The 17,619-nt window shown below is 41.8% G+C and overlaps 1 protein-coding gene across 1 annotated transcript in view; it reads left to right on the top strand.

Moving 5' to 3' along the window:
- Positions 1–17,619, top strand: part of INTU (inturned planar cell polarity protein) — a 319,704-nt gene that overhangs the window by 243,999 nt on the left and 58,086 nt on the right. Inside the window, exon 12 of the mRNA XM_085641533.1 lies at positions 15,347–15,853. Within this exon, the coding sequence (XP_085497659.1) occupies positions 15,347–15,853 (507 nt within the window). The remainder of the gene's footprint in view (positions 1–15,346; positions 15,854–17,619) is intronic.

Raw genomic sequence — 17,619 nt, 5'->3', positions numbered from 1 at the left:
ATGTCCACATAGACCTTTTCAAATTCATAAGCATGCTCAAGTTGAGAGATTATTTTGCAAACAGGGCATTTGTACCTGGAGGATTACCTGTAACTAGGGAGACTGGATTGTATACAATTGCTGATGTTTGCAACATACAATGTCTGCTTTCAATAAGTGAGGCTGAAACGTGTAACATCCCATCCTTACTAGAGGCATTTAACATCACACAAGATTTTACTATGGATAGTGGACTACGTCCAAAATCCAAATTTGTACCGATTGGGGCCTACCACCCTAATATTGACATCTTCCACAATAAGGTGTCTGAGGATTTCCCAGCAATTTTGCACCCAAAACTCGTCAGAATATATCTCTATCTGAGAGACAGGCACTCCAACAACTGAGCAGTGATCCTAGTATTGAGGCAGACAAAGGCGGCAACGTTGTTGTAATGAATCGCCTTTACTACATGAACGAGATTGGCCGTCAGTTAAATAACAATCTTTGCTATAGGGAGATTGGAGGTAATCCCATCCCTGACCTAACGGTTATGATCAATGCAAGGCTCAATGAGTGGAGGGATACCTGCCTGCTTACTGAGGATGAATATCGGTACCTGAGGGTGGATTGCCCCACTTTTCTTTGTATATACATTTTGCCAAAAATTCACAAGGGGGGGGGCAGTTCTCCCCAGGGAGACCTATCATCTTAGGGGTGGGCTCACCCACTGAAAAATTGTCTGAGTTCATAGATCTTAGATTACAGAAGCATGTCCTTGACTTACAATCTTATATCAGGGACAGCAAAGATATATTGGTGAAATGTAAAGACATTCTATGGTCGGAGGAGCTGATGTTTGTTACCTTCGATGTTGAGAGCCTTTACACCTGTATTGAGAAGAAATATGGACTCATTTCTGTACGATCCTTCCTGGACAGGGAGGATGCAGAGCTATATGAATATAATTAAATGGTTGCTTAGATGATCAACATTATACTTATGAACAACTATTTTTTGCATGACAATTGCTGTTCCTTCAGATACAGGGGACCGGGGACCCGATGGGCTCCAGGTTTGCTCCCCCTTATGCCTGCCTCTTTATGGGGTGGTATGAGAGGGAGCATGCCTGGGGCAGATGTGCCTCCCCCTGGACCGAACATATTGTGTTCTGGGGGAGGTACATCGACTATGTCATCTGTCGTTGGTCGGGTACTGTTGACCAGCTGCAGCAATATTTCTCCTACCTTAACAACAATATATTCAATGTCAGACTGACCATGTCCTTCCAAAAGGAAAGTATAAATTTCCTGGATATTAGATTTTACATCCAAGATGGTTCAATTTAAAGTACATTGTATAGGAAGGAAGCATCGTGCAATGCAGTACTGCACGCATCTAGTGCGCACTCTAGTTCTGTCATTAGAAATGTCCCCTTTGGGGAAATTACATGCATTAGGAGAAATTGTGGCAAACATGAAACTTTTCAGGCTAACATCCTGGATTCCAAAAGAAGGTTTATGAAGAGAGGATATGACACTAGAATCTTGGACAAAGTGGAATCCAGAAAATCAAAAACTGAAAGGGAATATACACTCAGTAATAAGCTTGTGGCTAGGAAAGATTCCAACAAGAGCAGCAAAGCTAGATTTGTCACTCAGTATACCATGGATAGTGACAGCATATTCAATGTCTTCAGAAAAAATTGGCACCTCCTGACTGAAATTTCTGGCCTTAAGGATTTTGTTTGTGATCGGCCTGCAATGACATATAGAAGGGGGGTTTCATTGAGGAACCACCTAAGCACGAGCTATGTGACTACATCCGCTCATAATAAGACTTGGTTGCCATCTAAACCAAAAGGTTTTTTCACCTGTGGCACATGCAATATCTGCTCTATGGGTAAAAACAGAACCAAGACTTTCTCCTACACCAGCTCCAAACACATACCATTGGTCATTTCATAAACTGCAATACCACACATGTAGTTTATGTACTTGGATGTGGGTGCGGTACAATATATGTAGGCAGCACGACATGCTGCCTCAAAGCTCACATTCAAGAACACCGCAGAGCACTCAGAAATAGAGGTGACAGATACCCCATAACAGACCATTACAACAAGGAACATATTGGGGATGCCACGTTTTGGTTCCACGGCTTAGATCATGTCCCCATCAACAAGAGAGGTGGTAATGGGGATCTACTACTTAGACAAATGGAATCAAAGTGGATTTGTCGGTTGAGGGTTATAACCCAGGGTCATAACACAGATGGGGAGATGCACTATTTCCTATAAGTCAGCTGGGCTTTGATGTTCCCCATATAATTGGTAGAAATGATTGTGCTAATGGCATGCCAGTTTTTGATTTCGGTCTGAGGAAATGCCTAACATATGTGAGCTTTAGATCGACCCTTTCCTTTCCATCTCTGGAAGTTGTATCTACCCACTGCACTATTCTCTTATGACTATTCACTCAGAGTAACACTATCCTCATCCATGGACCAACACATCCGTTCTTGTTCTGCACAATGCAACTACACTTTGGTTACGTCTCATGACTATACCTTGCATAATCATGGTTTACAACCTGGTTGTTGTGTATGTGTAAAAGAGTTATTGATTTTGGGAATTCTGGGTTCTATTTTTGACTTTAAGTGATCATTAAGTATGGTTCTATCCCTTGTTTATGACCATAACAATTATACAAAATTATAGATCTGAGCTTGTATTGCCTATGCCGGTATACCTATTAGAGAGGTTCGAATACTAACAGAAGGCGATTACTAATTTGTACAATTGGGCATGGAGATTCGCCATTCATTGACTTGAATCATTTGATCTGATGTTCATTTTTCTTTATAGTTAATATCTGAGATTTCAGACTTTACTATGTATTGATTAACCTTTTGGATGGTACCCATCCGCTACTTCCCTGAATCTGCATATTTTTTGTTGTATCTGGCGAATATCATCTAGGTCGCAAAGGGGCCTTGCAGTCCGCAATCATAGACATCTTGGGTTAGAAATGCCGCCGGATTTATATAAATAGTTTCTCGAATATTTCTTCAAATATTCCTCTCATTAAGAATTGCCTCGGAGAATTTTCGTTTTGAAACCACTTTGTATAAGTTTTGTTTTTCTGTTGCTCTCTGGTGTAATTTCTATACATAGGCTTAATATTCATCACGATTTTCTATGTGACGAATAGGTTTGGTGTACGCTCTAATATTGCGACCATTCTTCTTGTAAACTACCAGGGAGGCACGACTCCTTTCCTATTGGTCTGACGACATGACGTAAAGACGTTACACGACCGCGGTGCTTTAAAATTGAAAGTTTCAATGGCGCCTGGATCATACTTTTATCGGGCATACCTGCCGGTTGCTTTGGAAGGAGAATGCTCAGGCGAGTGATATGTTACAATTGTTGATTCTCCTTGTTGTGGGATATTGGGAGGACTATACTTTGTGATATTAAGATAGGGGGCTTCATTTATAAATACATGAGATGTTGTCATGCTGCTTTAATTTTACTAGTTTCTCACGATCTTGTTCACCTAGACTAGAAATATCGCCGTGTTGTGTTAAGTACCCAAGCCCATGATTTTGGGATGACGGGGGTGACACATACCTTCTGTACGAGAGTGTGTAATTGTTAGGCGTCATGGGTTATAACAACAATTTTACCATGGTGACGTTTATAATCTTGCCGGGTGTTACGGGCTCATAACCTATAAGAACTAATGTTGTGTTGTGCTGAATAACAAAGTTTATGATTTTGATATGACGGAGACAGCATATACCTCTTAATTAAATTGTGTAATGCTTGATCTCCTTGTCTAAATCCAGTACCCAAGCCCGTGATTTCGGTATGACGGGGGTGGAATATATATTTGAATGAGGGCCTGCAATGTTTAATCTCAGTATTTAAGATTACTCGGCTGCCAGGACTTTTCACTTACTAGATTTCTTGGAACGAGCTCATGCAATGTCCAATCTCATAGCTAATGATAATTGTTTTTTCCTGTGGGTTGTGAAATATTATGGATTTAAACCATTGAATTCTCCACTGATGCTGGGACAACTTAGATTTTGGTTCTAATTTTTCAGTTATTTGTGTGTGCTCAATACTATATGTTATTTTGTGTCCTGTAGAGAGCTATGGCTGAGGCGGCTTAACAATTCGATGGTTAGGGTCTTCACACTGCCAGTTTTGGTTTTTATTGTTTTGTGAGGCACTATATAACACTGAATACTGGGTGATGTGCAGTGGACAATCTCCCCTTGGTGCATAATGCTGAGATTACCTGTTGGAATGGTGGAGGAGACGGTCGACCTAGAGTTAATATGCGGATGTTATTCTTTCAGATCGTAAGGGCGGGACTCTGTTTACTTGAACCCTTATTGTGGGGCCTTCTCACATTACTCGCCTTACTTATTTGAGATTACATCAGAGAAACTTTTGGAGAATTTCCACTTGTATGTAGGTGAGAATTTGTGAATACTTTTTCACCTTTTATAAAGTGAATCCTGATGTCTTTGCTTCCCCCTCTTTTTGTCCGTTTAACCTTTGTCCTAACTTTCTCTTCAATCCAATTTACTTTCGTTTACATTTTTGCACTTGGAGTTTGAATTTTCTATAAAGTGACTAAGGCACTTGTACAGCTTAGTGTTGGCAATTCGTTCATTTTAACACTATGTGTTCTCCCCTTTTTCCAAAATACCCCTTCTTCTTACTCCCTTTTTTTCAACTTGTTTCTCCACTTTTTTCTTAAACTTTTTTCAACTTCTTTTCTCAACCTTTTCTTTTTCTCTTTCTTTCTCCATTTGTTTTCTTTCATTCTAATCCGGGGTTTAAAATAATTGTGAATAAGGGACCCAACATGGTTAGATGGTGTTTTTAAATGTATTTATATGTATTATATATGTCAGTAAGTGATATCTATTGTGGGCTGTCTCACTATGTCAAAATATGTGGATTTATATTTGGTTGTATAATTTATATATTGTTTGTAATAATTGTGTAAAATTTGTTTATATATTAGTTAGTTTGTTGTTTTTGGTTTTACTTTTGAATTGTGTTGATTTATGTGCCGTCTTGTGTAATTGTTTCAGCCCTGAAAAAGTTCCTTGTATAGGAACGAAACGCGTTGGCTGATGTCCAATTTTTTACCATGATGAATAATAAAGAAACTTGATTGACTTGCGCATAAGACTGTGACTTCATTCCTGGTGCACCTTCCATATTTGACAAATTCATATATAAGTATTGGCAGAGAGATGGGAGAGAGAGGCAAAGTTCAGGTTAGGTTGAATACTGAAACTTGACACAAAATGTAGTCAATCTTGACCCACAAGATGCAAGATGTTGTTGTTAGCAATGCTTGTTACGACGTTCATGTTAGACCCTTTATGCGTTGCTGTGGTGCACTCGAGCTTGGGGGATTCTAGGGGTGGCAGTTGGTGGCTCTCCCCTGTTGTGAGAGCAGCGATAGCTCCAAGAACCAGAAATAAACATTAAATAGGGTCAACTTACCGTGTCCTGTCCTCTGTACATGCGAGGATACAACATTATTTTGGCGACGACTGGGTGAGCCACCACAACGTTTCTCGGCGCTTCTTTTTTCCAGTTGAGGATCCGAAGACAGCTTCAAGCAGGATCTGCTCACAAAGAAGTTAGAGGATGCGGTGAAAGCCTCTGCTGATTTCAAGTTCTGTAATTTACCTCTACATGTTGGTGAGGTGAGCCGGAATCGGAGGTTAGTCAGCGCACTCTGAGAAGATCTGCGTCTGTGGCTTTCTACGCGCATGACTGGGATATGTCTTCAGTGACTAATGCGCATGCCTGCGTATTTCCGTTTAAAAAAATAGAGAGGTTTCAGCGTTTAGTATTCATGCCTCTATGCTGTCAATCAAGTTCAAAGTGGGCTGTGTGGCTTCAGATCATGAGCGCGCCTGCGCAGATGAAATTGATCTGACTTCTTCATTTAAAAAAAGCCCCCAAAAAAACACATTTCTTCTTCAAGTTAATCGCGCCTCTGTGGCTGTCTGACGTTCATCAATGTCAAACTGGGCTGTGCGGTCTCAGTTCACGAGCGCGCCTGCGAGGGTGAAGTTGATCTGACTTTCTTGTATTTCAAGTACGCTGGACTACACTTTTGCGGTGAGGTTTGACATTTACCTAATTTTTGTTCAACGGTGATATGCACACCTTTAAGGAATCATGCATGTCACAGCCTGTGTTCGGTGATAAGCACACCAAAGTTTAAGCTTAATTTAAGTACATTTCCACTTTGTAGAGGTTTAGCGTGCAACATTGGGAAAGCGGTGACACGCACACCTGTTTGTTTATTCTGGATGGTGACAAACTTTGCTGCAAGTGTGACGTTTTCCTTCGCATACATTCAGCTCATTATCTGCTTTTGTTTTGTTACGCACACCATCTTCGATTTGCATTGGGTGACTTTTAACATTGTCTTTTACTTTATTTTTCATGTTTCTTGTTCTTGTTCTTACTGCATTCGTTGATTTGTTTTTAGTCTCATTTTCCAGGGGATATGCAGTCTGTCATTCCTCCACCACCATTTTTGGAAACAGTGGTTTGATGCTTTCGAAACGTACTTGGGGGCTATTGGGGCATCACGCTTCAGGGCTGAAAGGAAGAGGTGTCTTCTTCTTCATTCCTTTGGTTTTGAAGGCAGAGAAGCCTACAAACATCTTCCTGATTTGGTGTTGGGTGAGGGTGAAGTCATTGACGAATATCTAGAAGCAGTGAAGAAACTTGTTACCAAATTTGATGTGCAACCTCGTTTAGTTGTGTTAAGACATACATGTTTTAAGCATGCACAGCCTCAAGGTGAGAATGTCAACACTTAAATAAGTGCCTTACGTAAACTCTGTGCTGAATGCCATTTTGGAGATTTCCATGACCAATTAGTCAGGGACCAGTTCATTGCACATTGTTGGGACAAACCGATTCAACAAAAATTGCTTACCATGGGTAATCCTGGTCCTAAAGATGTCATAAAAGTGGCAAAAAGTGTTCAATTGGCACAACTGTCTATCAAAGAACTTAATGTGAATTGCACTCCAAAGGAGTCCGTTAATGCTATTGCTTCTGCAAATGCTTCTAGCAGTATTTCACGCAAAGACAATAAGGTAAATGAGAAAGTTTTTTTTTTTAAAGAACTAATATTTGTTATAGGTGTGATTATGCACCACATGGGAAAGACAACCGGATCTGTCCTGCCAGGAATGTTAGTTGTCGCAAGTGTGGAAAAGTGGGAGACTTTGCAAAAGTATGTCAGTCAAATGTGAGTAAACCTAACAAGGTCAATTGCGTGATGGAGGATGAATCTTTGTGTGAGCGTGAACTCGTCCAAAATTTACAGGATATGATTGTGGTGGTCATAGATGATGGAATCGTCTCTGGCGATCATGCTGATTATGTGGACCTTTATGTTGATGTGTTGGTAGGGGGAGTATGCCTGAAGTTGCTTGTGGATTCCGGTGCTCGCATATCTATGATTACTTATGACTTGTTCAAGAAATCTTGGGGAGACAGGTCTCTTTTTCCACCTGACAGGGCACCTGTTTCTTACGAGGGGACAATTGAGTTGGTGGGTTTCATTGAAGATGTGCTTGAGTTTAGGGGGCGTAGAATTCAGGGTAAAATTTATGTAGCTGTTCGTGGTCTAAATATTCTTGGATGGTACCTCCAAGGGCTTTTCGGCATGGCATTAAGACCTGGTACCAGTGAACAGGTTCTAGTCATCAAAGACAACCCTGGTTCTGTTTGCTTAGAACAAGATTTTCCCCAAGTGTTTTCCAACAATCTTGGTAAGATAGTTGGTTTCAAGCACAAAATTAAAGTTTAGAAAGACGCAAGCCCTGTGACGCACAAGGTTAGGTCTGTGCCTTTTAGCCTTAGGATGGATCTTAAGAAGGGATTGGACAGATTACACAGTTTTGGAGTTATTGAACCCATAGAATCTAGTTTGTGGTTGAGTCCTTTGGTGGTTGCCCTCAAACGGAATGGTGATATACGCTTGTGCATTGACCTCAGAAGCTTGAATAAAGACATTTGGGTTAATTTGCACCCTCTTCCCAAAATTGGTGATCTGTTGGAGGAATTGAGGGGTGCAGAGTGGTTCTCTAAGATCGATCTTGCCTCAGTGTACCACCAAGTTCTACTGAATGATGCGTCTTGTCACTACACAGCTTTCAATTCCCCGTTTGGTTCCTTTCAGTTCTGTAGAATGCCTTTTGGGCTTGCTTTGACGGCCTCTGCTTTTCAACTCATAATGCAGACGATTCTTAATGATGTAAGAGGTGTAGTCATTTTTCAGGATGATGTTCTTATTTTTACAAAACATTTGGAAAAACATGATAATACGTTGAAGACAGTGCTTCGGATTTTTGAGGAAAAGGGCATTGCTGTTAAAAAAATAAATAAATAAGTGTGAGTTTTTGAAGAAAGAAATTGAATTTTTGGGGCATTTGGTCTCTGCTAAAGGCGTTAGTCCTAGGCCTGGTCTGGTGAAGGCTGTTGTTGAGTGTCCTAGTCCTAGGAACAAGAATGAATTACGCTCATTTTTGGGGCTGTGTGAGTTCAATTCACGTTTCATACCAGACTATGCCAGTAAAATGAAGTCTCTCTCTAGTATGTTAAGAGCAAATGTTACTTTTGAGTGGAATGAGAATTGTCAAGAGACGTTTAAGATGGTCAAGTCAGAGATGATTAATGCAAAAACCCTCAGTGCCCATGACCCGGTTCCCTGCACCATAACGGTAGATGATAGTAACTATGGGTTGGGCGCTGTTATGACTCCACATTTAGGAGAAAATGAAGTTACTGTCAGTTATGCTTCCAGAGTGCTGCGGGATCCTAAATTAAACTACTTGGTGATTTAAAAGGAGCTTTTGGCATGCTATTGGGCTTACGTTTGGGGCAGGAAATTTGTTATTCAAACGGACCATAAGCCTCTTGTATACATCCTGGGGGGTGAGCGACTTAAGTATGCTACATCATGCTTTGCACGCCTCACCACTAAATTGCTTGAATAAGATTTTGTGGTCCAACACATTCCGGGAAAAGAAAATGTCCGGGCAGATTTGTTGTCCAGACTTCCTATTAGCGATGATGATGTACTTGATGTGGAAGAGGACAAGGAGGACTGTTTTATTGCTTTTGTGGATGTTTTGGAAAATAAAGCTTGCAGCGAGATGAGTGGGAAAAAAGGCGATGTGTGAGGACTTTGTACTGGGCAAAGTCAAAGAATATATTGTGAATGGTTGGCCCAGAGAGAGATGCGTGTCTCCTGATATTCAACCATTCTGTAAAATTGCCAATGAGTTGTCCATTGAGGATGGGATCATTATGAGAGATGGAAGGTGTATTCCTCCATTTGATGTTCGTGCCAAACTGGTTGAGTGTGCCCATGATGGACATTTAGGGGCTACAATGATGAAGAGACGTGTCAGATTGCGCTATTGGTGGCCTTCAATGGATATTGAGTCTTTAGTCAAGGAGTGTCTCGTCTGTTGTGTAGCTGAGAAGGGATACAAAGTTTTCACGTCGCCTTTACAGCCCATTTCATTTCCAGAAAAGCCGTGGCTTAAGGTGGGAATTGATTTGGTGGGTCCGTTTAATTTTCTTCCTCATCATTTACGCTTTGCGTTTGTTTTGATGGATTTTCACAGCAAGTGGCCGTAAGTCCGTTTTTGTGTCTCTTCTACTGCGAGTAGTGCTATTAATTTCTTAAGAGATTTTGATGAGAGTGGGCTTCCCGGAAGCGCTTGTTTCCGACAATGGAGTGCAGTTTGTGAATCAAGAAATGGGAGTTTTTCTATGTGAATCTGGGGTTAAGCATTTGAGAAGCTCAGTTGGACATCCACAAACAAATGGATTGGTAGAAAGGATGAATAGGGTGGTTTTGGAATGCATTAAGTGGGCAAAACACAATGGATACAATGTGGAGGCTGCAGTCAGATCCATGGTGTGGTTTTACCACACTACACCCCACTCCCTCACTAAAGTCGCTCCTTTTGTGTCTCTCAGAGGTCGAGTGCCCACGTCCGCTTTATACCCGGCTTGGCTTTTAAGAATTGTCCGTGACAAAGTGTCATGCTGGGTGGACCAAGGTGCGTTAGAATCCAGGGTTGAAGCATCACAAGAAAAACATGTGTATTAGGTATGATCACAAGAATGAAAAATTGCCTAGCTATCGTAATGGAAAGTTTCAAGTCTATTAAGGACTCGGAGGCGAGGATTATGCTATCCTTTCCTTGCTTTAGTTTGACAGCAGCCATTTTAAAACTTTAATAACAGACCACATTTCCCAAACACCCTCGGGAACATGGTGGTCAAAAAAGAAACAAACAAGGGACCACACGTCCCCCAAGTCCATGACCCAATCACAGCATCCTGAGCCCGATACAGTCTCTCCTTCAGTCACTGCTCTTCCTCTCTTGAAGCGCGAGCCATGCCCATCTTCATCTCAAATCAACCTTCCTGTTTCCCAGAATCACCTTCTGGAATGAAAAACCAATATCAGGGCTAGGAAAAACAAAGGCTATCACATTACCAATGCACGATCAAAGAACAAGATGCCATCTAAGATACCAGACATCTGATGATATGAGTTGGCTGCAACTCGACAGAGCTATTGAAACATAAATGCATGGATTTCCAACTGTTAAATTACTGTACATTATGCCCAACTAGAACATAAAATCGTACTTGCTCCTTAACGGGCGGGTGAAGGCAGACAACATCCACGGGTGGGATAATCCTCGCCTCCGAGTCCTTAATAGAATTGAAACTTTCCGTTACGATAGCTAGGAAATTTTTCATTCTATGTCAGGACTGGAGGCTTCGGATTATGCTAGTTCAAAGCTTACTTACCACCAAATGTGCCATTTCTATAGTAGGCTTGAAATAAAATCGTTTGAAGGTAGAATTGGAAGACCAGTCCGCTGCGTTCATGATATCCTCTAACCGAGCTCCCAGTGTGAAGGCTTTGGAAGCCATAGCTCCACTTGCTGAGTGGGCTCCAAACTGCCGCAGACTAATGCCCCGCTTCTTGCATGACCCATCGCACCCATTGTGCGATCGTTGAAGCGGAAACCGCCTTGTGTAGTTTCTTGAGAGCAATCAAAAGTTGCCTTTCACCTGGAGGTCTCAAGTCCGAGGACAATTCCTCATAAGCTTTTAAGCAACGAACCATACATAATTTAGGAGAGTCTGGGAAAGCTGCGTATTCAATCACTCTAGTATGGCATTTAGTCTGTCGTCGGATCGTAAATGAAACCCCTGAGGGAGAAATAATCCTGCTTGTGATATCCAGGGCTCACACATCAGAAACTCTCCTGCAAGAGATTAGGCAAAGACGCATGGCCAATTTCACAGATAATTCTTTCATTGACAAATATTCATTATGCTGCCATGACAAAAACAAATTGAGCGCTCTATTCACATCCCATAGTTCGGAATAACGAGGCTCCAGGGGAAGGGACAAACGAAGCCCTCGCAAGAGGCAACACACAAACTGGTGTTCTCCCACCGGATTACCTTGAAATGGCACATGTCCCGCTGAAATCGCGGACCGAAAGGTATTCACCGAGCGGTAGGCCAAACCCTGCCGCGCCACACTCGCTAGAAAGTTCAGTATGTGAACTAACTTCGCGCCCACGGGATCGCAACCCCGTCGCACACACCAACACCACCATTGTCGCCAAGCAGATTTATAGCGTTTGATGGTGCAATCCGCCCAGGCCTTGAACAACAGGTCCTCAGCGAAGTCCGAAAGGCCAGGGAGAGACCATCTACCCCTGTAATCCTCCACGCCATGAGCTGTAGGGCTCCGCTGAGCACCATCTGATGAGGGATTAGATCCGGGTTGAGAAGGAGTTCTGGAAAGTGGGGGAGTCGGATTGGAAAATCCCGAGAAAGTTCCAGAAGAACTGAAAACCATACTGGCGACCTCCAAATTGGAGTGATGAGAACCACGTTCACTCTTTGTCTCTGGATGTGGCCGAGACCCGAATGATCATCACGAACGGTGGAAACGCATAGGGTTGTTCCTGTGTCTAGTCCTGCAGGAACGCATCCGTTGCGATAGCCACCGGGTCTGGCCGCCAACTGAAAAACCTTGGAACCTGGTGGTCCAGACTGGATGCAAAAACATCCACTGAAAAAGGACCTCAATGATCCTGTACTAGAGAAAAAACATTCGGATGTAGTTTCCAGAGACTGGAATCTCTGAAGTGACGCAATTGCCAGTCCACCACCTGATTCTCCCGACCGGGGAGGTATTCGGCTTGCAGAGAAATGTGATGGTCCAGGCAAAATTGCCAAAGAGTGGTCACCAGATCTGACAGCACCTTCGATCGGGTGCCTCCGAGGTGGTTGATACACCGGACCGCCGATATATTGTCCATTTTCAACAGGACACACAACTGTGGTTTCTCCTTGGTGCAACACTTTACCGCAAAAGAGCCTACTAGGAGCTCCAGACAGTTGATTTGTAGTGCTTGTTCCTGCTGTGACCAAGAACCCCCTGTGGAGAAGTCTCCACATCTGGTGCCCCAACCAGACCTGCTGGCATTGGACTCGATGACGAAATCCGGTGCCGAACCAAAAATTGCCCTCCCATGCCAGGCTTCCATGTCGGAGAGCCACCAACGAATTTCTTCCCCTACCTCGTCTGACAAGGAAACCGGATGGAAGTAAGGGCAACCCTTCCATAAGTGCTGCACCTTGAGGCGTTGTAAGGCCCTGTAGTGGAGCGGGCCCGGGAAAATCGCTTGGATGGATGCGGACAAAAGTCCTACTATGTGTGCGATTTGTTGAAGGGGAATCGTCTGTTTGGCCAGAGTACATCGCAATTCGTGATGGATCTTGGACAGTGTCCATGCCAGCAGACTGAGGGTCGCGTCCACTGAGTTTATCACAAACCCTAGAACATTACTGATTGCCCCAGGATCAACAAACACTTCTTTGTGTTTATGACAAACCCGATACTCTCTAAGAGAGTGACGGTCTGCTGCAGCTGGTTCCGAAGCGAACGCGGGTCCTGGGCCAGTAACTAGTTACTGCAAGAATTATTGTACCATGTATGCTATATTGGCGAATACATTTAAACCTCATTAAAGTGTGACAAAAGAGGGGGAAACCTAGTCAATAGCCAGGTTGTGGACATGTTACTGGTAGTTATAACAATAATGAGTTTTGATGGACAACAAAATGTCTACTTCTCTTCGTAATCCTTCTTAGATCTTTTGGTTTGGTTATAAAGTGGTCATACACCCTAAGTGACAATGTTGGAAGTGGTGTAAGGGTTACCCAGTAAATGGGGTATAAAAAAGGCTTGCAGAGAGCCCACAGAAGGCTCTCAGCATTTGGTAATGGTGTATTTCGATATTGTTTTGACCCACACTGAATGGGAAATGATGAGGCATAGCGGCGTCATGCTCCCGGGCAAACAGCTGTTCATTTGCAGTGATAACATTTCGTCACTGTAGTTAGCATTGGGTATGCAGTCAAGCTAAAGGAAAACCGCGATTTGTTGTAGGGTTTTATGCTGTTGTGTGAGGGTGCAACTGAATGCATCTAAATGTATTGGATATGCTTGTTTCCCAAGGCAGGTTGGTTTGCATCACGCTTTTGATGGAACCAAAATTGATTGTGCAGATCAGTGAAGACAGGAGAGTACTCACATATATTGTTTTCAATTAATGAATCGAAGCAAAACCGTGAATTTGATTTAAGACTACTTCTACCAGTGTACACATTAAACGATAATGTAAAAATGTTTGTGAAGGTTAGTGCAAACGGTCACTTCAAGATCCTTCATCGCTGCATTCTGCACTATTACCTACACACCTTGAGATGTTGCCCCCAATTTTGTGTTATCCTTCTCTGTACACAGCAACAGTGGATGGTAACGTGCCCCGGTGTCACGCATCTGCAACTTCCTTCATCCTAAGCTAACCCACAAAGGAAGCAGGAAGTTGCCAGACACTTATAAATTCATGAACTCCTAAATGTTGCACAAGTACGCAAAATATGCGACCAGTCTAACCATGTGTGTTTGAAAACAGTTGAGAAATTGGTCTGTCTATTTTAGGCCACAGTCTCCTATGAACTCGCCCATCCATACCTAGCATATCAACAAGCACGTGTTCTGGTGTTACAGGTTGGTCACTTTTAATGTGTACGGGATTAGTATGCAGGGAAAGATGGAGCAGGCAATGCGCAATCTTATAGCTACCAAACGAATTTAAAATTGTTTTTTTCATCAAGATACAGTCCACATCTTGTTTCAAGTCTTGTTCAGCTAGATGCGAATGACTTCTACTATATTGTCGTTTTGGGTTGCTCTACCACTTTGTGCACATGTTTATGGTATTTAGTTTCTCTTAAACAAATATTCATCGGTTTTATACAAAACGTTTTAGTGTAGTCTTTGGGATCAGTTGTGTTAATTATGGGATTGTTTTTTAATTTGAAACGAACTGCAATACTTTTTTGATGCTTATTTTCAATGTACCGTTTTAATGTTTTCCATTACATGTTGCTCTGCTCTAATGTGTTTATCCTATGTGTGTGTTTTATCATGTTATTACATTTTAAGTGCATTTTATCTGGCTCCACCATCTACGCTGGGTTTGGACTGGAAGCTGTTGTAAGTGGTAATACACCAGGGTGTCCTCACCCTCCAGTTATTTTAGTATTTATTTCTGTTTCAGAAAGATTAAAAATAAGTATATCGAGAATAGTTAATGCACACTTTATAGGGGTTAGACTTTATTTTTAGCAAAATTGAAGTTTTTTTAATCGTTTGGTAATAAACATCTTTGTAATGGATATTCTTTGTAAGAATAGGAACATGTCACATGGTCCCATCAAAGGCACTGTTGCACGTCAACAAATAACTAACATTTGTTTGCATTACAGAATTATAGGGTACGTTAAGGGCTCACTAACATCTTTATTGCACCACATTATCCTATTTTGAATTATTTTATTGTGTTCAGGCTTTCCCGACAAAGTCACTTGTATTGAAAAACCTTTAAAGCTGCTTCGGGGTCTTTCCCATATTTAGCTTACATATGTCTTTTGTGATTCCTTAAGATTTTACAACTTATCCCCCAGCGGTTCAGTGTTAGCTCCTTATAAATGTCAGCATACATATTCTCTTAAGTGCCTGAATCTAGGGTTATTTAATGTTACATGACACATTCATACCCTCGTGTTTTCTCTATATTGACTTAGAATACAAATAATGTCTATGTCCATTTTAGAGTGTTTTAATTGTGAACACGAGGTAACCGTCTCTCACTTTCCTCTTAACATTTGCAGAAACATTTTATGCTGTGTGTCGTGCTGGAGGCGGGGGGTTGCACTTCCAAAGCTATTGGAAATCCAGGACCAGACTGCATATACGTGGATCAGGTCAAGGCAACTCTGCTTGGCCTGGAAGGAATAGACATACACATAGAAGAAAGACTTGGAGCTGCAGCTAGTCCATATATGTCTTGTGCTGATTGGTTCCTTCCTTCATCACGTGACAAACTGGATAGTTTTACTACCTCACCCATTCTCAGTAAATTTCAGATGTCTAACAAAGGTTCAATGTCTCCAACAAGTAAAAAGATTCTATTCAGTGACTCCTCTTCCTCCTTAAGGACACGAAAACCCAGCCCTACAAGAAATAGTGGTGAATCAGATAACTGCATTGAAGGTCCTGCAGATGGTATTGGTCTTAGTCCACACTCAACACCGGATTTGACACGGAAGTATTATCGTAGAGAGTCCCAAGGATCAGGAGGATCGGATGGAAGTGGAGGAAGCGGGAACCTTTTCAAGGTACTATTTGTATTGTGTTGTGCGTGTATAAATGTGTGTGTATTCATGCCAGTGTCCTGTTTCACATTTTTTTAATGGATCTATGTTAATATTATTACGACATTCTCCATTTCTCAAAGTGTAATCTGCGTAGTGTTCTGCTGTGCCACTTTAGGCTCCATGTTTGAGTAGCACATCTCTCCTGCATGTGCCTGCACCATATCCGTTTATCCTTACTTTGCAAAGCGTTACGTTGCTTGATTTTCTATTATTTTGCAGTTGCTAGTGTGTTTGTTGAAGATTCTGTTGTCTTACTCTCTTCTTGTATGACTTGTGGCTCCATCTTATAGTAAATTGGTTTCTAAGAGAGGCAGCTTTCAGTATTCTAGTTAATCAGCCTTACGCTTTAGCAGGTAGCCTAATCCTGCTCAACATTTTTGGCCTTACCTGTAGAATTGCTTCCTGTAGGACATTAATGTCATTTCTAAATGTTTGCGGCTCATTAAAGGTAACAAGCATCTTGGTCCAGGGACCATACAAAGGTTGTATTAAAAAAAAATAAAGATTATGTGAGAGAGTCCCGGTAATACTTGAATGGAGTATGGTTGATCATTATTGGAGATTGACGACTTATGTTTAATAGCTAGCTGGGTAGGCCTTTAAAAATATATATTTTTTTATTTTGTTAGCAGTTGTGAACAGTTTTAGCTCCAAGCCTACCAGACTGTGCAGCTGTCTGGTTTGCTAAAGACTTCTTGGGGACATTCAGAAAGCTTCCCTGGGAATGCATTCCGTCTGTACCTTTATTGGCTTTGTGGTTTGTAACTCACATTTTCTGGCTTTCTATTTGCTGGCTTTATTTGTTTTAGGCTGTCTAGAGTGAGTCCGTCTGTCCCAAGGAGCAAAGCCTTTTCATAAAACCTCTCCATGTATTCTTACATGAGTGCCCCTTCCTTTAAACAGGCCTGTAAATCTTGTTCTTATCTTGTCACATTTGCTGTGCATTCAGAGGCCGAGGTCAAATGTCAGGCTCTGTCTTCCGTGTGAAATTGATGTTTACTTTTGTTTCTCGACTTCAAAGTGAGAGGATTTATGTGACAATCTTGCTGGATACTGGGGGTAGGAAAGGTTTTTTTTGTAGCACACAACATTTAATTCAACTAAACAAATATTTCAGAATATATCAGATGTTAAAATACAAATGAAGCACATTTATTTGTTAATTTTGAAGTGTGTAGAAAAACATACATGAATATGATAAACATAAATCATTACACTATGTGACACCATTTCCGCACATTATCATTTGAGTGCTGTAGAGTTTTATTAGTAAAACGTTGTCTGTGCAAATGTAATGGTCATTTCAATTGAAAATGTGTTGTCTATTATGGCAGTGTGCTACCACAACATGCATACTCCACTCTACTTCATACCAATGCACTCTAATCTACACCACTGAATGCCACTGCACTCTACTTTGCTCCACTCTGCACCTCTCCACGCCACTGCACTATACTCTGCACCACTGTACTCTACGCTGTAACACTGTACTCTGCGCCACCCTTCTCCTCTCTACGCCACTCTACACCACTGCACTCTCCGCCACTCTACTCTGCACTATTGCACTCTATGTCAATGCACTCTACGCCCCTCCGCTGTACACCGCTACACTCTATCACTCTACAGCACTCTACTCTACACCACTTTACACTATGCCACTCCACACCACTGCATTCTAAAAGGCACCACTCTAATCTATTCCACTGCATTCCATGAAGCTGCATTGT

This window comes from Triturus cristatus, chromosome 2_2 (genome assembly GCF_964204655.1).
Source record: "Triturus cristatus chromosome 2_2, aTriCri1.1, whole genome shotgun sequence".
NCBI classification, from domain to species: Eukaryota; Metazoa; Chordata; class Amphibia; order Caudata; family Salamandridae; genus Triturus; species Triturus cristatus.
Note: the sequence above shows the minus strand (reverse complement) of the source record. Positions and strands in the feature narration are given on the sequence as shown.